The following is a 23,598-nucleotide window of genomic DNA, read 5'->3' as shown; positions in this document are numbered from 1 at the left end:
AGTATCTCATTTCTGACACTATCTAGTCAAGTCAAGTCAAGTTTATTTGTATAGCCCTAAATCACAAGCAGTCTCAAAGGGCTTCACATAGACAGAAATTGACAATTATTCTCAAAGCATCCCCTGATCTTAAGCTCCCAAAAGGGCAAGGAAAAACTTAAAAACCCCTAGCCGGGGGAAAATGAGAAACCTTGAGAAGGGACCACAGATGGAAGGATCCCCCTTTCAGGATCACCAGGTTGAAATGGATGCAGAGAGGGCACAAATGATACAACATGAAAATCAATTAAATAAAAAGTGGATGTCCATGTCACAGCAGAGGGCTGCCGAAAGGAGCCCTCAATTGTCCTGGCAGTGCTCTTCGAGGAGGTTGAGCTGCAGTTCCCCTATCCTGAATTGGCCACGAGAATCCAGATAGCCGCTGTCAGCATGGGTACAACCTAACCACCTCCCCGGCCGGGGAGGGTGGAGGGAGGGGGTGGAGAGGGAGAGAAAACAAACTCCAGCCGAATCGGCCACTACAGGTTAGTTAAAGGCCATGTCATAGAAATGTGTCTTTAAACGTGTCTTAAATGTTTCTACTGAGGTAGCAGTCCTAATATCCATTGGTAGGGCATTCCAAAGCTCTGGAGCCCGAATAGAAAATGCTCTAGAGCCTGCAGACATTTTCTTAGCCCTCGGTGTCGCTAAAAGGGTAGCGTTTTGCGAACGAAGGTTACGAGACGGAACATAAGGAACAACTAGGTCGACGAGATATGAAGGCGCTAAGCCATGCAGCGATTTATAGGTTAATAGAAGAACCTTGAAGTCACATCTTAAATGGACCGGAAGCCAATGTAAGTTGGCTAGTATTGGGGTAATGTGATCAAATTTTCTTGTCCGAGAGAGCAGCCTTGCAGCGGCATTTTGTACTAACTGTAGACTTTTGATGCGGGACTTAGGAAGACCCGAAAATAGTACATTACAGTAGTCCAGGCGCGACGTGACGAACGCATGTATAATAGTTTCCGCATCACCGGTCGAGAGGATCGGACGAATCTTTGCAATATTACGAAGGTGAAAAAACGCAATTCTGGTTATATTCTTAATGTGCTTTTGAAAGGAGAGAGTTTGGTCAAATATTACCCCGAGATTAGTTACAGTATCGCTTTGAGTGATAGTACGGTTATCTGTAGTTATAGCGGTTTCCTTGAATAAGTGTTGATAACGAGCTGGACCAATTATCAACATCTCAGTTTTATCTGGGTTAAGACGAAGGAAGTTGAGAGACATCCATTGCTTGATCTCCGCAAGGCACTTCTCAAGATTACAACAATCCCGCGGATCTGTCATCGATAACGGCATATATAATTGGGTGTCATCCGCATAGCATTGAAAATTAATATTATATTTACGTATTATGTCCCCAAGCGGAATCATATAAATATTAAAAAGAATTGGTCCGAGAACCGATCCCTGTGGGACACCACATGTAACATTATAGAGCTCCGAGGACGCATTGCCATGGACCACTCGGTGCGTCCTGTTTGATAGATAGGAATGGAACCAGCCTAGTGCTGACCCTGAAATACCAACACAACTTTTAAGACGCCCTAATAAAATATCGAAGTCTACAGTGTCGAAGGCAGCACTAAGATCGAGTAGTAACAGTACAGACGAAATGTTTGAATCCATAGCTACAAGGAGATCATTAGTCACTTTAGCAAGTGCTGTCTCAGTGGAATGATTAGCTCTAAAACCAGACTGAAAAGTGTCGTATCGATTATTGGCGACCATGTAATCAATAAGCTGCTGCGCTACTACTTTTTCAAGAAGTTTTGCTATGAATGGGAGGTTTGAAACTGGCCTATAATTACTGAGACAGTCCGGGTCAAGATTTGGTCGCTTAAGTAACGGTTTAATGATAGCGGTTTTAAAGGCTGTTGGCACTATCCCAGAGGAGACAGACAGATTGATTATATTTAAGACGGACGGTCCTAAAATTTGAAATAATTCTTTAAGTAGTTTGGCTGGAAGAGGGTCGAGTAAACATGTTGTTTGTTTAGCCGCACTAACAATTTGTGTAAGCCTTTCAAGAGACACGCTTTTAAAAGTTGAGAGGGTTGTTGCATGATCATCAGCGTTGGTAAACGGCGTGCTCGACCGAGCGATTGGAATGCTATTCTTGATCTCATCCCTAATGGATTCAATCTTTTGAGCAAAAAATTTCATGAACTCGTCAGCTGAGTGGAAATCTGATCATGGTCTGAGGAGAAGTACCCTTAACCTTTATTCACATTACTGTCGACTATCTCACTATCAAACATCTGACACTACTAGTGTGGGATGTTTGATAAGTAATACCCTCAACTCTAGGTTAAAAATAGAATAGCTTCAAATCACGATCCCAATTCAAAAGAAAATTCTGAGGTCAACCTGCAACCCAAATTTGACCTTAGTCAAATCACAACTCAAGCAAACATCTCATTTTTGCCATCCTTTGACATGACACGTCCACCAACAAAAATATACAAAATTGTAAAGATGTAAAAACGAGGACGTGAATATTTTCCATTTGGGTATCAAAGACAACCCAAGCCTCTAAGCAGCTACACACGCATACTCACCACACATTTTTAGTGAGTGCCGAATATACTAAACTGTCTTTATGGATCACAGAAATTGTTTTCATGCCACCCACAAGAACAAGCTCTTGTTCCACAGCATTCATTTGAACGCCTCCACAGCCAATGTTTTCAAACATCTTTTAACAAGACTCCACGGATCACTAGATCGACATTCCAGGTAATGTGACAGTGACAAAATATATAAAACATCTCACAAATCTACTCGCTGATCGTGTTCTACAGGTATAACAAGGAACCTTTAGGGAAAATTAACGTTAATTAGTCTCCTTGGACGAGAGTGAAACATTAGTGTAACTCTTACTGGCATCATTCATTATCAAAATTAGTTGTAACTTTCTGATTAGGGATGTTTTTCGGCACATTTTGTGCATGCTAATTGCGTACAAAACCCAGGCTGAAATCCTGGCTTAGTATTATTCAGAGAAAAGTATTTCATTAATGAGTAGAAAAGGCATATAGTGTTTCTTGTGTCAGCAAAAATTAGACACAGAGGGTAAGAAAAGAAAAGTCAGCCAAGCCCTTGTTGAGAATCGTTAAATACACTTCTCCTGTCCACTTCAGTGGGGCATGCAATCTTGATTGATTACCCTTGTTCTCACAGTGTTGATTTGCTGTAGCGTTAGAAATATATGTATTCCCACGTGGCGTGTAATTAAATCCAAACAACTCCAATTGCACTAAAAGGTGTTTTAGACGCAGGCGAATTTCTACAGATATGTGGAGCAGAACATTTGATGTTAAATGCCTCACAGTAGTGATGGGCTAATGAAGCTTCACGAACCAGTTGCAGTCTTTGACTGCTCTAGATCGAGCTATTCAAAACTGGTCTGAAAGCACACTGATTAGCTATTCCTTCAAACCCTTTAAACCAACAGCGCCATCTAGAGGAGTCATTTGGCCATCACAACCTCTCAAGTCACATGACCTGGAATTGTGAGATGTGCTTTATAAACCATGTCGTCAGATTGTTAAACTCCAAAGCCAATGACCTTTTTATAATGGGAACTACTCTATGCGACCATAAACTGGCTCTTGCTAACATGGCATCACAACTCAAAGCCAGCTTGCATCCATTTCCTCTGAATGAAATTAGTGCCAGAAGATGTGACCAGATATTCACAACCAAGGTTGTCTGTGAGGCCGGAGTGGGAAATGGGGTGAGAGTGAGTAGCAGGTGTTGGGTCAGTCAGCGGGCCAACCATCAGGCCGGAGCCCAGTGGGGCTTGAAGGGGATACTGGAGGACAGGCCGAGTTGGAGAAGAGCAACAGGGAAGGGAGCCTCTTCATCACGGCAGATTGCCTGTCTGAGCTCTTCTCAGCGTCCATGCATTGCCTTCCTCCTCGTCCCCATATTCCCTTGATTGGTTTTCAATCCTTGCCCATTGTTGTGTAATGGAGTCCCTTGGTATCTGGATAGATAGAGGGACAGCGAGCGGTGACAGCCCCCCGATGGAACATTCAAACCTGGGTAATAAGGAGCCCTAAACCTGAATAATAGTAGTGCAGCACGCAGGGGAACTGAGCCCCACTCTGGGACCATCTTTGATTGTTTCAATTGGATTTGTCCAATCTCACACTTCACTTTACAAAGTTGTCACATTTTCTCTTGATTCTCAATGTACGCTTCTGATCTATTTTCCACAGTTGTTAATGTTCCCCTAAACTTTGTCCTGGTGTTACCTTTGTTCCCGAAATAAGCTATTTCCGATTGGGGACGGGCAGGGAAACGATTAATTGCTCGTTAAGAATTTGGTCAATTGTGTGGAATTGATTGTTAATTGTGCCTTGAAGCTATCGAGGGGAAAATGGATAGCACTACTTCGCTGTAGTCTTCTAACATGCTGTTGATTCACTACTTTGCCGTCTAAATTAGCACTTTTTTTTCTTTATTCGGTTCATTAGTCAAATTTGCAAAATTAAACCAAAAGGTTGTAGATCAGCTTCTATATGATCTTACAAATCCCCCCTTTTTCTTCTAAGCAATACTATGAATTGATTACCTAACAGTTGCCGTGCAATGTTTTGACTCCAAAGACAGAAAATCAATTTCCAGGCAAGAACAGCGAGCTGTCGACCGCGTTCGAAGCACCTGCCACACTTCTTATCTGCAACCAACAGCTCTGATAATTCACCCATATTGCTCGATTGATCGGGAAAATCGGTGCGATGCGTCTTCTGCGTCATTCCGGTATTACTCCAAATATAGTTGAACTCTATGGAGGAAAGTCATTAGAAATATTGATGTAGCACTAAAACCTATTTTCATGTGGTGACATTAAGAAATTGAGGTCTGTTATTTGTTCCACTGATTCCAAGCCTCCGTTTCCACTTTAATATAGAATACGTGAATTTATATAGTTATATTTTCATCTCATGAATGTAAATGAATATCCAATATTTTCCATCGCTCTGTTTTTAAGGTGTGTAATTTGCTGCTTGAAGAGTGATTGGATATTTTTACCGAGGCGCAAAACAAATATCTGAAAGTCAACATTTGATATTTGAAATTAAATTGAAGCATTATTTAAACATCTGCTGAGTCATTATTGCCATTGGAGCAGGGTGTAAGAAAATATCAAATATTTTCCAACATTAAGAGCCAAAGGTGCTTTCTGGCGGCATTGCCGTGACGAACCGCAGGGTTGACTGCTGCTGAAAGAAAAACGTTTGTCAGCGAGCAGGATGAGCAGATGAAGACAAGTCAAACACGAGGGAAAGCCAAGACTTAAAGCCTACAGCTCGATTGTCATATGGGAACGACCAAGAGTGAGATTCCAGTTAAAACTGGATAATTTGTAGTGATATTTTTTTGTGAAGAAAACCCATATATATGTATATAAGTCGCTCCTGAGTATAAGTCCAAAACTATGAAAAAAAAAGCGACTTATAGTCCGAAAATTACGGTACTTTTGATCTCGGTTAAAGTTGGCAGCTACGTTGATTTTGTCGATTTGGCAGCAAAATGGACAGTAGCCATTTGTACCCTTCTTTTGGAATTGAAATCATGTTTACCGAGTCAATGTTGGTTTCTATCTATTTATTAAGTATTATAATTTGGCTGTGTTAAAGATGGAATGTGTTTTTAAGTTAATCCTGTTATTTTAAACTTTGGCTGACATCCCTTAGTAATATTGATTATAGAATGAATCATTTGATATGTTTTGTGACAATTTCTCAAGTTATGCTTGCCGATTGAGCGAATGGTAACTATCTCTGTTCATTCTGTCTTGGATTTGTGTATCAAGTATGCATGTGCTCTTGTCCGCACATATGCACACGCGTGTGTTTTCCCTGCAGTGTGACAGAAGGGATGGCAGGTCTGCAGACTGCGGCGTGACGGGCGTTTAATGAGGACGTTCTCACAGGAGCCAACAAATACAATGCACGCCCTGCTCGCAGGAGGAAAGAGGATGCACCTTTGCTCATCGGCAAACACATGTTGACCCAATTACGATGCGCTTACAATAGGCTTACATTCATTATTGACAACATTACCCTCTGATTTGCTAGCATGACCTAAAAGAAAGCTGGAATCCTTAGATAGGCAAGACAGTGGTGTGATGTCCATTGACTTAATTATGTATGCAAATTATGAGTCTTAGACGTTACTCGACTACTAGAGAGAGACAGGTGAGAGAGAGAGAGGTGAGAGAGAGAGAGAGAGAGAGAGAGAGACAGGTGAAAGAGAGAAAGAGAGAGACAGGTGAAAGAGATAGAGAGAGAGAGAGAGAGAAGGAGAGCGAGAAGGAGAGCGAGAAAGAGTGACAGAGCGAGAGACTGAGCTAGACAGAGCGAGAGACAAAACGAGACAGAGCGAGAGACAAAGCGAGAGAGACAGGTGAGTGAGAGAGACAGGTGAGAAAGAGACAGGCGAGAGAGAGAGAGATAAACAAGAGAGAGAGACAGAGACGCATATGTGCACTTTGTAACTTTTTCTTTCTGCGTTAATAAAGCAGACTTTGACTTTTACCTATAGTCATACAATTCTGCTTTTATTAAGAAACAGTGTGCAAACCGACGGCTCCATGATTCATAACAGACACTACAATGTTCTGAGGACTTGCCGTGAGTCACCTTCGAATGAACATGAACAGAACACCCAGTCTCGTCAATGAAAAATCACACGTTGTCACTTCATGACGATCACAAAAGAGCCATATTAAGCTCATTGTTGTCATGATAAAACAAAAAGGGTGTCGAAAATATCATGTGCGATTAGAATTTATCCTTCCATTTAATTTGGTGGCGTGCAACAATATATGCCATTATTTTCCCCTTGATGCAATAAAACCACCCAAACATTTACAGTTAGTCAATTTGCATCGGTCGAAACCAATATATATTGCGCTGGATCTTCGGGGCTAAAGTAGCTTAGCAGTTAGACAGACTGCCATGTTAAGAATTGTTCGACCCTAGCAGACGTTTTTGCTCCACTGCGGGCTATTCGAGTTCAACAGAACATTTCTGGTCATATTCAAATAACCAGGAACCACCAACTACTGAGCTCGAGTTATGCAGTCGAGTGTGAAAGCCTTTCTGCTACCTGTCTGCTGTGAATCCGAGTGGAGCAGTGCGAGTAGGTGAGCTCGACGTATGCAGAGCAGAGCCGTAATGTGCAAAGTAGATCTGTTACTTTGCACAGCGGAAAAGCGAAACCTATTCATCATAACACTTTTTTTTATGGGTCATCAAACATGTCAGCCGCGTTCACACTGTTTGAAGAGTGTTGTTTACTGTACACATATTGCAAAGTTCTGGCTATCAATTAGCACACAACACAGGCTTGGATGATAAAAGAGATCTGTCCTTGAAAACACGTGTCGACAAATGTTCTGCTGCCTTTTTGTGTAAATCAGTATTCGCATTGAAATGAATTGCTTATGCTGCTGCCGCCAAAAGAAATTAAGGGAAGAAAAAGTAAGGCCTAACGTGGCTAGAGCAACTCCACCCTCGAAACCATCTCATCTTGGTGTCAGTACCAGCAGCGAGATCTCAATTTGTGCTAGTAATGAGCCTGCTTCAGGTCCCAGTAGCCATGGAAGTAGCAGCCGAGTGATAAAGACGAAATGTGCCGCGGCTCCCATGGTGCCTTTTAGCAAAGTGGAACATTGACCACGAGATCTCTATCTCATTGATCAGACGATTCAGATGGGGGGGGGGAAAAAAAGTTCATTTCCTCCTGGAGTCCGTTCCTCACTCCACTGCCCTTTTCCAGAACCAATATCATTGGAAAATGAGCTAGCTAGAAAGGCTCTCCTGTTAGGCTATACCAGGGATGACCGGGAAAGCACTTTCTGCACATACCTAACCTCTTCCCTAACCTCTTACGGAGTCTTATTGGAGAATGTTGTAAAAAATTCAGTGAGTAGGTGGATGGATATCTCCCTAGTGGCTGAATAAAGACATCCGAGGAAAGTGGTGACAGCTCGAAAGGCAAAAGGTTCGGAGGTTTTGCTCTTAAGTATTGCTCGTTTAAATTGCCCTGACTCTTTAAAACATTAATTTTAGGATTATCATCATCCACCACTGAAACCACATAAATTTGTACTGCGGCATAGTCTTTGAATGAGTCTAATTGTCCCAGTCCACAATGGTAGACTAAGTCTTAACATAATCAGACCATCTGGTAAAAGCGTACAACTAAAAAAAATAATCAAAATGTGATTTATGTGATGTTTGAACAAGTTTGGCAGAAAGCTCATTTAAAACACTTTCATTTTAAACTGGACCTAACGATCATTTTGCACCTAATAATCGGTTAGCACTTGTGTCCAGTGGTGGCGCTAGACCTTTATCATTGGTTCAATTCTCGACTTTGGGGATCTGGAATGCCCAACATTGCAGCAGGCTTATTAGGTACATTTTGTCTTTGACTCTGCCTGGGCAGTGTCTATTGAGATTAGGCAAGCACCTCACCACCATTAATAAGCAATTTACAGCTTTGATTTTGCAATCCTTGTAACATTCAGCAGTTTCTTCTCTTGTTGCTTGTCTTGCTGCACTGCAACCATTCAAATAAAAGTTTTTTTTTAAGTTTTCAAAGGCTTAGTTCCTGTGAAAGTGGATCTAAGCTTTTTCCCGAGTCCATTATTTTGATGGCGACGCTCGTAAATGGTTCCCGTTGCTGTTAAAACAGTACTACGAATATGACTTTGTCAGCGAGACAAACTCCAAATTCTGATTTGCCAACTTCTTTTCTCTGCGGCATTTTGCGACACTCTGCAGTTTCCCATTTTTGCGAGTTTTCACCAAAAGATGACAAACGGACAAACAGGTTCAGTAAAGACCGTTAGCTGTCTCTGTAAACTAAAAATTGGCTTTTCAGGGGTCACCCAGCAAAATTAGCAGCTAGCGGCTGATCCTGTTTGGAATTAAATGGTGAGTCAAATCATCTGGAGTTAATGGATGAACATAAGACAGTTTTTAACTGATAAAGCTCCTAAGATGATGGACATTCATAACTCTGCCAATGACAAGGAAAGCCACATGGAGTGGCAGCCTTTACTATTCCCTGGTTTCCATTAGCGTGCCTGACCCGCTTATCATTTACACTTGGGTGTGGGAGGAAGGGAAAAGGGCGAGAAAAAGATAGGCTGCAGAGGGCAAATGATAAAGTAAGCAAGACAGGCGCAGGAAGAGCCCGAGAACAATAACAAGGAAAACTCAGCGAGCCGTGGCTTGTGTAGATTCCATAATAACGGATATTAGAAAAAATGTCTCTAGATAGAGAAGAAAATTGACTGGAAATATTGTATGGCAACACAAAAGCAGAGTAATGAGTGCAAATTAGAGCAACAAGTGCAAATGGGTTTGTAATATTGACAGAAGGAATGTCACACAATAAATTTATGGAGATTTCCCTTGCGGGTGGGGGGTGCATGATGGGGGCTTAGAAATTAAAATGAATTTGGTAGCATGTTAGAGAGATATGAAAACAGGTTGTGTGAACTTCGCAATCACTTCTTCGAAGGAGGAGTGCAACAAAGCCGGCTATCGGGGTTACGAAAATGTATCCAAGCTAACCATTTTCACTGATCGTTGAAACATTTATAGTTTTAATCTTGAGGCGACATAATTTTATGACACTTCTGAGACGGTTCAAGTGTCCAAGAAGGTTCATAGAATTGTTCTTAAGATATTTTCAACACTTTGGTTCATAATGGATAAAAATAAAAGACAATATGAGGACAAATCAATATTGATTTGAGGAAAAAAAAAAGAAATGTTTGGACTGGTCTTCAAATTAAGTATAGATCACTTTGCAGATTTTGACAAACAGCAATCAGCTTATTATTGTCTCGAGCGCTATGTTTGGTCAAATGATTTAATGAGTTATGCTATTCCAAAAAGGCTCATCATTTAATTTGATTGTCATTACAGTTAAAATGAAATGTGTTTTGCCGGATCGCATTCTATTTTATTTACACACTTTACAAATATTGCCAGGGTACGCAAATTTATGAACGCGCCTTAAGTTGAAGATCAAGGCAACGTCAACTCTCCTACATACTCAATATCTTTCTAATCATCTTTTATTCTGATGGGTTGCAATGGGGGGGTGGGGGGGGGTGTACATCAGAGCAATGATGTAATAAAGCATGAAATGCGCAACCAAAAGAAATGTCAACTAATCTAAAATGAAAGAGATTTGTGTAATGATTAATTTAACAAGTCATTCTTTTTTCACAGAATTATGTCCCCGTGGCAGTTTGTATTATCAATCGTATGGTTTGTCATCATTTGTGAGAGACAACTCCACAATCAATTATATCCTTAATCATTTTGTACTTTTGGAGATTTGGAGATCAGAGCTTCTTATCATTTAAGACATGGTATCAAAGTCAAGGACCGGGGGCCAGATACGGCCCGCCACATCATTTTATGGTCCGCAAAGACAAATTGTGCATAAGTTTGACACCTCAGTCTTAAGAGTTCCTCAATGAGATGGATCGCGAGAGCTCAAGAAAAGCGAAAATGGCATCATACATGTTTTTTCAAAAGTCTGCGGCAACGTTGTATAGCACTTAAGCCACTCTGAGAATTACAGCCATACCTCTTTTCCAATGCCGCATTTTTTCTATATGACTATTCTTTCTTAGAATGTGATATTTGCAAACCTCTCACAGAATAATAGCTGTACGTCTTTTCCAATAACACATTTTTTCTTAGAATGTGATGTTTGCAAGCCTCTTAGACACAGTACATTATTATTCCTCACCTGGCATTGCTAGCTGCTTTTGCTTTTATTAGACGCTGGTTCAATTTATGTCTCTTAAGACCACCAGAGCAGAACACACTTTCAACGGCGTTGTGAATGAGAGTACACCATTAAACATTTACTTCCTCTCCTTGGCATGAGAGAGCAGGTATGCTTTCTGGATGCTTTTTCTGCCAGGGAGTTTAAAAAAGAAGCTGCAGATCTGCATTGGTCTGGAGCAGTGAAGCAAATGAGGGATGAATATGTGTGCTGGCTGCACGACGATAGCAGCTGCCATGCGCCGGCCGGGCTTTTGACCAGCGTCTGGCACGGGAGCGCTCTAATTTAAGCATAGCTACAGTGTAAATGCTCTCCGGGCCAGAAAGGATTTGCAGGCTTGGCTCTCGGACTTATCGAGTGACAAAAAGCTGCTGAATAGCTGGAAGGCTCGTAGGTGAAAATCATTTTCGACAGCTCCGTATACACTCGACACAAACTGAGAAGACACCCACCATGCAGGTTATGAATAGGCAAACGGCGTAATTAGCGCGAGGGAGAAAACAAAAAAGGAGCAAGCGCTTTTGAAATAACCCAAAGAATAAATGGAGAGGTAAAAAAAAGTAGGCATCAAAGCAAAATTCACATAAGCGACCGCAATTTGCAGCTGCTTATAGAGAACGCCGCCTTATTTGTCAGTTTATCTACCTGTGAGTGTTTGAAGGCAAAAAGCTCATTATTGCTTATCTCAGGGGCCTCGTGCTCTACCAGTGACCCCTCCAAGTCAAAACTATGCCCACCTGACCCCGAGCTCACCTCTAAATCCTACCTGAGTTCCCTCCCTCCCTCCCTCCCTCCCACCATCCACCATGTAGTGGTGTAATCTCTCTGCTCTCCTCCAAGCAGATGGCTTTGCAAGCCCCGAGCAACTACAGAACATCAGACTTGATATTAATATTCATGACTTTCTGACACATTTGAGTCACAGAGAAAGAAGAAAAAAAAGACTTTTCACTTAGACACAGGGTTGATGTGCATTTCATGGTACAGGAGTGGAAACTAGATTGCAAAAATGTTAGAATGGGAACTGACCTAATCAAGCCATCACATATAAAGTTTCCATAACAAATAGAAAAAAAAAACTGGGCTCAATTTGATTGCCACAGGGGTTATAAGTGCAAGGCGTTTTGGAAAAATATAGTACTTCTAAAAAATGACATCAAGTATAACAGGTAAGAACGTAGAGATTGGCAAACCTATTATAGAAAAATGTTCATTCTCAAAAAGTTACTCACACCAAAATGTTGGATCAACTAGAAGGCATATAATCTTTATCCTCTGTGAAAAACAACCAACAATGGATCCACTGTATTACACTGCCTCCACGTGCCCAAGTGGTGCACAACAGAAGGAACAGCACAATGTCCATCAAATTGAAGCAGTTAGGCAAAAAAGTTGAATTTCTTTATATTCGAACTGAACAAATCCATGTTGAACTTGGATCGCGTTCAATTCCTAACCGAGCAAATCGTAACGGTCGCGCTCATCGGTCCTTTGCATATAAAATATGAATTTTAAATTCCTTCATGTAAAATGATGAAGCAAATGGAGCCATGGAAAATGGAGCGTAAATTCCAGTTCCTCTGCCAGCCTGCAGATAAGCAACACGACTCTTATCTAATGCATGACTAAATATTTCTCATTAGACAATATAAATCTGCCCTTGCACAAAATCCTGACCCCGAGGTCCGCATGTCTGACTGCAAAGGATCGAAAGAAACCGGCGGCGCGGCTTACGCAGTCAGCCGCCTTCTCCACAGTCGCTGCCCCGCCATTAGTTACTGCAAAACCCAGATGGGCTCGGTCCCACAGTGCACCGGCGGATGGAGATTGATAGGCGGCTGTCCATGATGTGCTGATCATCTCGTGGGCTCTGTCAGCCGCAATATTGGAGCAAATGTTCCACGCAAGCCGCAACGGGACGGCACAGCATCTGTGGCCTCGCTCTCGCGGTGTGCGATCACCTTAGCGGTGTGCGCAGTGGACACAGGTCGCGCACACAAGGTCTCTCCCCCCCGAGCAAATATTGTTCAGGGTGACCCGCTTTCACCTTGAACAACGAAAAGAAACTGATGATGTATTCGTAATGTGACAACCGCTGTCACATTTTATATCCACTTTCAGCAGATGAATCATTGATGCACTGGTGCGTTCCCGCAGTTGAATTGAATCCCTTTAAAAAAAAAAGAAAGAAATTCACAACAACCAAATGCCATGACGAAATCTTGAAAATTTTAAAATAATTTCTAGTCTGATTATATTGAAATACTTAACGCTAATTGTGCCCAGTGTGACAGACTGGGTAGAATGAACAAATCTCAAAGCTCGGGAATTTATTGACGACATGGCGTCAAGTTTGCACTCTCGTGACTGTCTAAGTTGCTCAGCTCGGAGGGCATTTTGGGGAGGGGGTGGCAAGTGATAGGGTGCCTATCTGATTTGGGATGCAACATTAGGCCACCAGCCAATCTTCTCATCTCCTGCGGAGCATTTTCACAGAGGCTTGCTGCAGACTATCAAATATTCAATAAAGGTTTATTTCCCAAAGGCGAGTTTCTCTCCCATGCTGTTGGATGAGCCTGATTTGCAGCACTTTCTGAATTATTGTACATTGCGAGTACGGTGGTAATCGTGGTTGCGGTTTTACCCTCTCCGAACATATGCGGTACAATTTTCCACTGGATATGTTATTCATACACACAGGTTATCTTGGTTCAGAGTTCTGATGAGAATCTGTTTATTTTTTTTTACTCAAAGCTTCAGCTCAAGTTGCAAATTGTAGTAAACAAACTGAGAGGCTTACATATGCATATGATAAAAAATAAATGTATAAATAATGCCCAAATTACTTTCGGGATGGAAATCGGCTCATATTTTTAACTCCTTGTCACCATGGGCATCCATGTTCCTGGGAGACGAAATGTTCGGAAACAATTTCGAAATGGAAGCTATAGGTGTGGAGGAACCCCGGAAAAGCTTTTGCAGCAATCCGAAGTGGGAGTAAAGTGTTTGTAATTTCAAAGGAAACTACGAAACAAATATTGTTTGACAGCCATTTCTCGCAAAAATACCCAAAGCTAAGGTACCCGGCAACACCATTTCACATGACAGGAGGGATAAGACCTTGTCACTGCAGGCTGGCATTTAGATGGAGTCCAATGGCTGACAGTTTCGGAACTGACCTTTGGAAGGAAATCATTTCAAACTGTGGGGTGTGTAATACACCAAGAGTCCATTATTTCTTGTGGGACAGGTTGGGGGAAAACTACCTTCACTTACCGTTAAGAGAACAATAAACCAACCTCATAACTATCCGAAGGAAAGATGCATTATTTTAGAGGCTAGGTATAGCAAGCTAGCTAAGAGCATGTCGCGCAAACGCGGTGGCTAACAGTCGTTGAGAAGGAAGGGGGTTTAAAAAATCTGCGAAAATCTCAATCTCAAAGACATTAAATCTGCAGTGTTATAAATGTAAAAGTCCTCTTTGTAGATCTTTAATATTTGTACAGTAGGGATTATCAAGCTGGGTGTTGCAAAGCAGTCAGCTCAGGCAATCAATGCCAAGTGACACTCGGAACAGAAGGCAGTCAGAGTCTGTTTGCTTGTTTGACAGACCGAAACATGGCGTGTAGCACATGATGTAACAGAGACTGCCGAGGCTAAGCGCTGCCACGTATGGATGTCGCATGTCATTATGGCCAGATTCAAAACGAATGATCACACACCGCGCAATCTTAAATTATTCACGGAGCGTTTTAGAACTCTTTTTAACTTCCATGTCTTGACACTGGAAGCATCTGAAAGAAGACAAAATAATATGATGTTATGATTAAATTAGGGAGGGGGAAATCGTCTCACTGTTACATGCCATCGTTTTATCGGTCGATAATCGTATATCATGATTCATAAAGGGCGGTCAATGAACTTATGAATGATGTCATTTATACGGGTCGACTAGTTCAACCTCAGCTTCTTTAAACGCACACACTTTCAGATCAATGCCTAAGTGAAACGAACGAAATGAACAACGAGGGTGGACAAATGAACCTACATTTAAAACATAGGCAATTTCACACTGCATGCATTTTCTTATAACCTCATTAGGTACACTTGTAGGCACACAATCTAATACGACGCCTACAGATTGCAAACAATTACGTTAAATTTTGGTAATTACAGTCAGAGAGGTATTCTCTTGCTTTTAAAGTGATGCTGAACCATTGGCACTGTGTGCAAGTGAACAACTTAACATTGTGGTTGAAGCGGATTTCACAAGTTAATGGAACGTAGATATTTTTGAAGTGTGGGAGGAAGACTGAATACCAAAAAAAAACAACATATGCCCCGATTTGTACCCGGAACCTCATAACGGTGCTGTCGCACAAACATAATTACAAAAACTTTGGGGGGAAAAAGTTACTTTTTGTATGAAACTGTCAAAACAAAGCCCACGTTTTGAATTTGGACTTCATTATTTAAATTAGCAACCAATGAAAGAGAAATGTGAGATGTCACCTCATATTTGTTAGCAGATTTGGCCAAAAGTGCAATAAAAAAAAAAAAAAGATTATCCTAAAAATGGATGGTGAGCCAAAAACGGAATCTTTCCGATTCATTGCCTCATGATCATGTGTCTGTTTCGTGTTGCGTGGAAAATAATCAGATTAGATGGCTCATAGATGTAATTGAAAAAAAAAGAAACTCATAATTACTGGCAAAGCAATTTTCATAATGAGGAGAATCTCCCAGGAGTGTTGGTGAAAATTCATTCAAGTGGACCAACTCCCGAGCCACTCCAAAACACATCATTTGAAGAATTATGTTAAATCCAAATTGTGGATAAATCAACTCACCTCCTTCTCACCGCAGATATTACTGATGATAGAGTTGGAGGCCGGACTGGCAGAAGGACCGAGGACCGCCACCACGCCCTTTGACATAATTTGGCACACTGTGAAAAGAAAAACAAGAGTTACTGTTAGCAAAAGAAAATCTTTGCTTTTTCTTTGGCTTTTTTTTTTGGGCATGATGTGATTTCTCAAAATCCCACTGCTTTTTTTATTCCAGTAACACTTTTGACCCTTCTATGCATTTGTTGCCATGGGAACATTTGTTCTGCACCATCTCAAATGAATTAGACTTCAGAAATTCTACTGTGACTTGTGTGAGGATCTGATATGAATGTAAAACGGAAACATATGAATGGAGGAGACAGATAAGCAGTAGATAAATAAACAGTAAAGCACAAATGGATAGTGATAACCTGTTTAATATAACATCATGAATCCTGGTTATATGTTTTATCTGCTTTTCCTTTGGGGCCGTGAATACTAAAAATTCACTCTTTGGTATACACACCATATATTTTCATCTCCCATAACACAAAACAGATATTTCTTGTGGGTTTATAATCCCTGGCTTCCAATTAAACTCCGATGCCTAATGAAGCGAGCCGGGCACATATAGTAGAACGTGTGTGTTTGTGAGAGAAAGAAGCAAAGGGGGACACGTTTCAGGTCCGTGTGGTACCTCCAGAGGCAGTGAATCGAATGATTAAGAAGTAATCCCTCAGTCACCCGTGGGGGTTTGCATATGTGCGGGTTTGCACTTGTGCATCCATCCGCATATTTGCACCTGTTTTTGTGGCTTCAGCAGATTATGAGGATGAACGATGACAACATGCTTCCATTAGCACAGGTAGGAGGTGCGCATGTGAGTGTTCAACTGAATATTGGATGGGGAGGTTTTAGACGTGGTCACAACTTCATTGGAAGTGGCGTTTGTAATTTATTAAACTACACCGGTGCATGAAAGTTATTTGTTTTTGTCACTCGAAAGATCTCGAGTCGCATCGTTAAGTGTGTGCGGCTCCCGCAGTAGAACTATCCAATCAAATCCGGGATGCTGCTTGACCATCAGCTTCAGTGCTTTCAGTAACATCTTACTATTATTTTAGTATATATTTTATTAATACATTTATTATATATTTTATTAATGTATTTTATTTATATGATTTGTGTTTTTATTATATTTTATTCATTTACTACTTTATTATATTTTATTATTAATATTAATAACTGTTAGGAAGAGAGGTGTATAGACAAAAAGAACAAAAGTAAAACTCCTCAATTTGGCTGAAGAGGGCAGAGAGAGATATTCTTGCACCAAAACTGTATTTGGACTCGCCGCAAAATTCTCTGAGGCATGTTTTTTTTTTCCCCTTCCAAATGCATAACTGAGTGCAGGAGAAGATTTGTTGAGTGAGAGCTAGGACTTTTTTCGATCAGGTACCGACCGCTCCCTCCGTGATATTCCCATCTAACCATGACCACTCATCCATCCCTAATCTAATTTCTCCCTTTAATTCCGCATATTGTCACACACAAAACATTTGCCAAGCGCACCCAGCACAGCAACCTGCTTTATTGTGACATGAAAAATATTTTGACCCCTCATCCATGTAAACCAAAAAAAAAGTAATAAAGCTGAAGCTCAGTCAGTGATAGTCGAACAGATTCACATGGAAAATCAATACGCACACGCTCCAGTCACAGCAGATGACAGTAACCACATCATTCGTATCTCCAAGTCCTATGGCATTGATTTCGGATACTTTTAGATCAAAACATTAAAAGTTCAGTATGGAGATTTGCGGAGACAAACAGCATTGAGAAATCAGTTTTCGTAGTCTATTTAAATAAAAATAATGGTTGGCAGGAGAAGGCATGTGTTTGTTAGTCAGGTAGAGAGACCAGGAGCTATTCAAGGTTGCATGGTGAATATTGTGCGGTATTCACTGAATGTCAATGCGACCAGCCAATTACATTAAGACAGTTTGAAAAAAAAAAATTCCATTTGGGGAAGGCGTTTTTTGTACATTTTTAGCAAGTATTGATGTTTATTTTGACGGTGGCTGTCATTTTAATTAATACTGTAAATAAGGCCACGAAATTGGGAAATTAAATTAGAGACTGTGATACATGAACATGAACCTTGAACACTGTGAATGAATTAACTCAATCAATGATTGCTTTTCCACACTTTGCTTCACAGTCACACTGCTAATCCAAAGATCTGGACACAATATATCATGTCACATGGCCAACACATCAATAGAAAGTGAAGATGGAAGAAAAATTGCAGCTGGAAAAAAAAATGTTGAAGTAGATGAGAATTTGGTCAATTAGTCGATTTTGCTTGGATTTGAAATTTCTTTTGAAAGTTCCTCTGTACCTAAAGTTCCCACCAAGTTGGATCCATGAAGGTCCAAAATATTCTTTTAAAGAATGAGGAAACTGAGAAAAAAAATCTTGTACAACCCTTGACCACAAGGTCTCGACATAATTAATTACTGAAATTGAATCGAGTCAAACTCACTTGTTTCTCCCATTTCATATTCACTATCTCTGAGCAGCTCAAAGATGTCCACCTCCAACTTTCCAGTGATGGAGCGATTGCTGCTCCTGTTGATGATGTCCTTGGCCAGCGTGATGGCCAGACGCTCGCCTCTGCTGCACTCCATAGGATCGTCAAGGATGGCAGCTGCAAAGACAGACACACAGGTGAATTCAAAGAAATGACCGGGCAAGTGAACAAATGAGTCAGAAGGATCGAATTCCTGAGAATCGGCTCTCGAAATGAACCTTTTTTATTCCTTGGTCATAACTAAGATCGTTTTGGACACACATTGAGTCAAAAGAATCGAATAATCGGCTCTCAAAATTTCCTAGGTCATAACTAAGATCTTTTTGGACGACGTAGAGAACTTAACTACTAACACACCGAAACACACCGACTCAAAAGAATCGAATTCTTGAGAATCGGCTCTCAAAAAGAACCTTTTTGATTCATTTCCTTGGTCAGTACCAAGATCTTTTTGGACGACATAGAGAACTTAAATACTAATACACAGAAACACACTTGCTCTGTGCTCTGAAACACTTTCTTAAATGTCCAACTAGTCTGGAACAAAAAAGAAAATGTAGTCTCTTGTGTCTTAACCAATATTCATTCATGTCACAAAAAGTAATTTCTACCGTACGGAGTTACCCCTCCATTGCATGACCTTGGGGTCATTCTACTTTTAGATTAATCAGTGGCTTTTATGCCCACCCATAGGCTTTTATTATTCGCACAAAATTTGCAATGGCCTCTTCATAAGAATCATGCAACCTATGTGATCTTTCGTTTTCACCTTTGTTTTCCCTTCCGTTTCTCTCGTCTCATTAGTGCTACATTTCTTTGACAAGAACCAAATGTGTGATCTCACCCCTCCCAGCCACCCAAGCGATTCTGAGTCACGAAATGGCACATTACACACGTCTGAAGAAATGTAACCAATCTATCCAGACTAGTAGGCGTGTGTCTGTAAAATGAAACTTAGAATTCTAACGTGGCCCGCTCTTATGGGATCTGACATTTAGGGTCGGTCAATACGTGACAGCTGGCAAACAAGGAAGACTGATTCCATACAGGGAAACATGAGTTGGCCCTTGATCCAGCGAAAGCAATCAATGAGTTGCCGGGAGGTGTGCTAAGGCTTTGGACCGTGGAAGAAAGTCTTTGTGACGGCAGGCATTTAGAAAAAGAAAATCCTCGGAGAGCGCAAAGCAGCAGAAAGTGATCTTTGGAGGTCTATTAGCATCTCTCACAGATGCGATCTTTTTGTAAACATGCACGCCTGGCTGATTTGCTACGCCAATACCCATTGAGCATTCAACGGCACTAAACTATTAAGCAAATCAACTTTTTCATCTGCAATAATAGTTTGCTGAGGCAGACTGGGAGCTTTTATTGCATGGTGCAGTGCAATTACTACATTCAAATTTAATGCGCTACGTCAAGCGAGTGGAGTTCGCAAAGGTACACTTTGGAAAGGTTAGCCCTGATTTGGCCTGTGCTTCTAAACAGGTGTGTACTGTAGCTGAGATGCCAATTGCTGCATCAGCTACATGCAGGGATAGCGTGACATTACACCGGCGCGGCGCGATATAACAATTAAATTCCAACAAAGTAAGAGTCAGGGGTTCTGGTAGATTGCTCTGGAATTGGAAGACAAAAGTATTGAAACGCAATCAACTGGGCCTCTCTGTTGCTTGCAGACTTTCAAGCAATACAGTTCTTCAAAAAGGTGGCTCCTTATTGCCACTTCCAGTCGTCTGACAAAAGTCTATTAGCTAATGCTAACAAACAACGCTAACCAAAATAGGTGGGCTAGCATTGGTGTGAAGCATTTGAACACAAGTGGTGGACTAACACATGTACACAGTCAATATAAAGATACTCACAGGCATATATTCTTTATCCTCTGCAAAGAAAAACTAACATCACTATGGCCTAATAACAAGAGCAAATTGAATATCTAAAAGGGAGGCGCTCACAGTTCAAACTGCATCGAGGTGGGGGGTGGGTCATGTTCCTTGAAGTTTAGCCGCCTCTTAATGGTAAAAAAAAAAGGCAAAGGCGCTGCCCCACGCTTGCGGTAAGGCGCCAGAGTTGCGTAGAACATGCTTTTAGTTGAAGTTTCAGTAAAGTGTCAGTCAAGGGTAAGACACTCATTATCCTTTTGAGGAATCGACCGGCTGATCTTATGTCTCCTTGTCCATCAGGCCGTGTACTAAACGAAGATCGAATGAACTAGTTGAAGTCGACTGTACCTTGTATTTAATGGCAATGTGCTTAAAGGCGTTAGATGGTAAAAGCCATTACGTGAAATGGTGAATAGTTGAGTTGACCTGATCTTTGACCAAAAGAACTTTGAACACGTTATTGTCATGACTTTCATTTGAATTGGACTTGTTTTAGTTCATGTTTTATTCACAAGTACTGACAGGTAACTGTTGTGCACTTTTATTACCTTTGTGCACAAAGTGACTTTCACATCAAGTATCAAGAATCCAAAATGGATTAACGGTGATGCAAAAATATTTAGGAAAAATAATTGGCCATCAAAGTTGTGCTTATTTGTCAAGGGTCTTATTCAGGTTGGGTTCTAGAAAACTGCTTAAATAAAAATAATGATTATAAAAATTATAAATAAATAATTAATTCACTTATTCAGGCTGGTTTATAGAAAACTGCTTATGTAAAAATAATAAAAATGAAAAAATTAATACAAAACGAAATGGTGCGTTTATTTATTTATTTTCCTCTAACTAAAACAGCTTTAGCCTGGAAAAAAAAGTTTTGAAAGGCAACTTAGAAATGAAACCAGGCAAACACGAATACCAATATTTTTTTTCAAGCACATTCAGTGGCGATATATTGAAAGAAATCTCAAGTATCAACCACTCACATAGCAATGATGCAGACCTCACAGCTGACTCACAAAGCCAACTGCCCTCTCCGATTACCTCCATTCATCCACTGTACAACATTTAAGCTTTTCGCATCCTGTCCTTTCTTAACAACACAAGAGCGGAATTTAATTAAGGGGCTTCATCAAAAAGGAATCCTTTGAAAATTTCTTTCGGCATGACGTGCAGCCGAGGTCAAGGTTTTCCAATGACGTGCAATTCAAGTGGGTTTCTTTATCATACAAAGGTCGCCTTCATTACTGCACACCGTAATATAATATGGACATAGTGACAGATCGTTTTTTTTTTTTTTAATCAAGTCCATCCTCGAACACTTCTGCAGTCAGCGCTTGTAACCTTACATAATTAGAAAACCTTGTTCTCAGAAGACAAGGTGGCAAGAAATTGACTTCCTGTCGTCACATGATGTAATATAGCCCCCACGTAACACAACGTGTGCAAACGGGCTGATGTGTGAAGTCATGTTAATGTGAGGCTGAATGCTAAAAGATAGACTGGACTGCCATTTAAACGCTTGGGAGGACGGGACCAGAATCAATCCATCACAGTCCAGACATGTTGGAATGTGACTAAATAAATCTTTACATTAAGGAAGGCCATATGACTTCATTTCCTAAATCGAATGAAGGAAAAATTTGGACGGTTCAAATTTTAATAAGATGGGAGAGTCGTTTTCCATGCTCCTGTCAATTCAGAATTTTCAAGCTGAAGAGGGGGGGGGGGGGAATGCAGAAGTTGGTAGAATGACTCCACACTCGGGTTACTGTGACAATGTCAGCGTGATTACAGGACATCCACAAAGCGTAAAATGCAGCAGTGTTGCACCTGTCAGACTAGCACTCAGATTGATGAAATAGGCTCACCCGGGTCACGTAGGGAGTGGCAGGTGTCAAATAAGATAAATTGCGATTCATAACAAAAAAGAAAACCAAGCAAAGTGTTACAAAAGACTCTTGGGTACAAAAAGTCACATGTGACACAACAGTAACGTGTTGAGTGTGATTTGGATGGTGACAGCTAGTAAGGGTGTTGATGCTAATAAACACGGTAGTGCCCCACCAAAAAAATATTTAGAGGTAGCGAGTCTGGCAGGCTTTTTTCAAGTCCGGTCACGCAGACGTGAGCTGTGCGGATGGCACCAGTCCACCCACTCCATTGCTTCTGTGAGTGAACTGACGACACTCAAGCAATACAAAATTAGATAGTATCAGAAGGTCCCACACCGCCATGTTGGACCATCCGCCCAGCCGCCTCTCATCTTTGATTTCATTCTCTGATGCGGTGACAGCAGAGAGACTCAATGCCAATCTCATAGAAGCTGGCTATCCAGGAAAGCAATTAATCAGCGGGAAAAAAAAAAAAACGAAATTAAATCAGCGGAGCCAAGAACAACACTCCAAATCCTGATGTCCTTATAGCTACTAATCTCCTTCCATGCTTTGTAGCTGCTGGCAGGAATTCTGACATCAAGAAGGCTTTCATTTGACAGTGGTGCAAGCGTGAGTGAGCAATGGTTGTCATGTGAGGACGGACAAGGGAGTGCGGTTGACTGAACGCCTCGGCACACGGGAGCGGGCAGAAACAAAAGGCAGAGAATCCTTGTGACAGGAGGTCGGGATAGACGTAGTCAGATGTAGCCTTCTAGTTTTCATTTACGAGCCGAGCAGATGAGTGGAGGAAGCAGAGTGTAGAGGACATCAGAAGCATGAGTGCACCATTGTGATTGCTGAGGGTTATGACTTTTCAATTAGTTTCAGAACATAACGTGCGGGCACTGTAACCTGTCTGCTTAAAATGATCTCGATAGATGAATAGAAATTGAACAAAAATGTCATTAATAAGAAGGGAACGACTTTGAAAAGAAATGTGTTGAGTTACATTTTATGCTAATTAAACGTAAAATTGGTATGCTGATTTGAAAAGTGCACTGTTTTTTAATTTTTTTAGTCATTTTTTATTTTTTTATTTATCCGTAGCAAGAAAACATTTGTTACCCTGTGTTTTTGTATACAGCCCATCCTGGCCAATTTAAGTTAGCAATAGTAAAATAAGTTACAGTTTTGATTTACTGATGAAAATCGTAGCTCATTGAGAGCGAGAAATATTTTTGAGTGGGAGTAGGAAAATGTGAATTTGAGAAACTGGAGAAAAAAAAAAAAAAATACAGTGTGATGGAGCGTGCCTTCTAACAGGGACATCTATTACACAGTCAAGGTTGTTAGACATATTTTTTAGTTCAGATTCCAGTTATATGCAGCGTTGGTCACCTTATATTTACACTCAATCCTCCTTGCATTCGGGAGCAGCAGTAGGAAATAACAATATTTATATTTTCCATCGTTAAAAAAAAAGAGGGAAATCTAGTACATGCTCTGGCACATAAATATAAAAAGTTGGGCAC

General features: G+C 40.9%; 1 protein-coding gene across 1 annotated transcript in view; it reads right to left on the bottom strand.

Annotated features, from left to right (window-relative positions):
- Nucleotides 1–23,598, bottom strand: part of grik4 (glutamate receptor, ionotropic, kainate 4) — a 164,094-nt gene that overhangs the window by 60,553 nt on the left and 79,943 nt on the right. The window contains exons 5-6 of the mRNA XM_061280706.1: nucleotides 18,259–18,423; nucleotides 15,735–15,832 (exon numbers count right to left, since the gene is read on the bottom strand). Coding sequence (XP_061136690.1) covers nucleotides 15,735–15,832; nucleotides 18,259–18,423 — 263 coding nt within the window. The remainder of the gene's footprint in view (nucleotides 1–15,734; nucleotides 15,833–18,258; nucleotides 18,424–23,598) is intronic.

The sequence above is a fragment of the Syngnathus typhle genome, linkage group LG6 (genome assembly GCF_033458585.1).
Source record: "Syngnathus typhle isolate RoL2023-S1 ecotype Sweden linkage group LG6, RoL_Styp_1.0, whole genome shotgun sequence".
NCBI lineage: Eukaryota > Metazoa > Chordata > Actinopteri > Syngnathiformes > Syngnathidae > Syngnathus > Syngnathus typhle.
The sequence above is the reverse complement of the archived record's forward strand: the minus strand, read 5'-3'. Positions and strand labels throughout refer to the sequence as shown.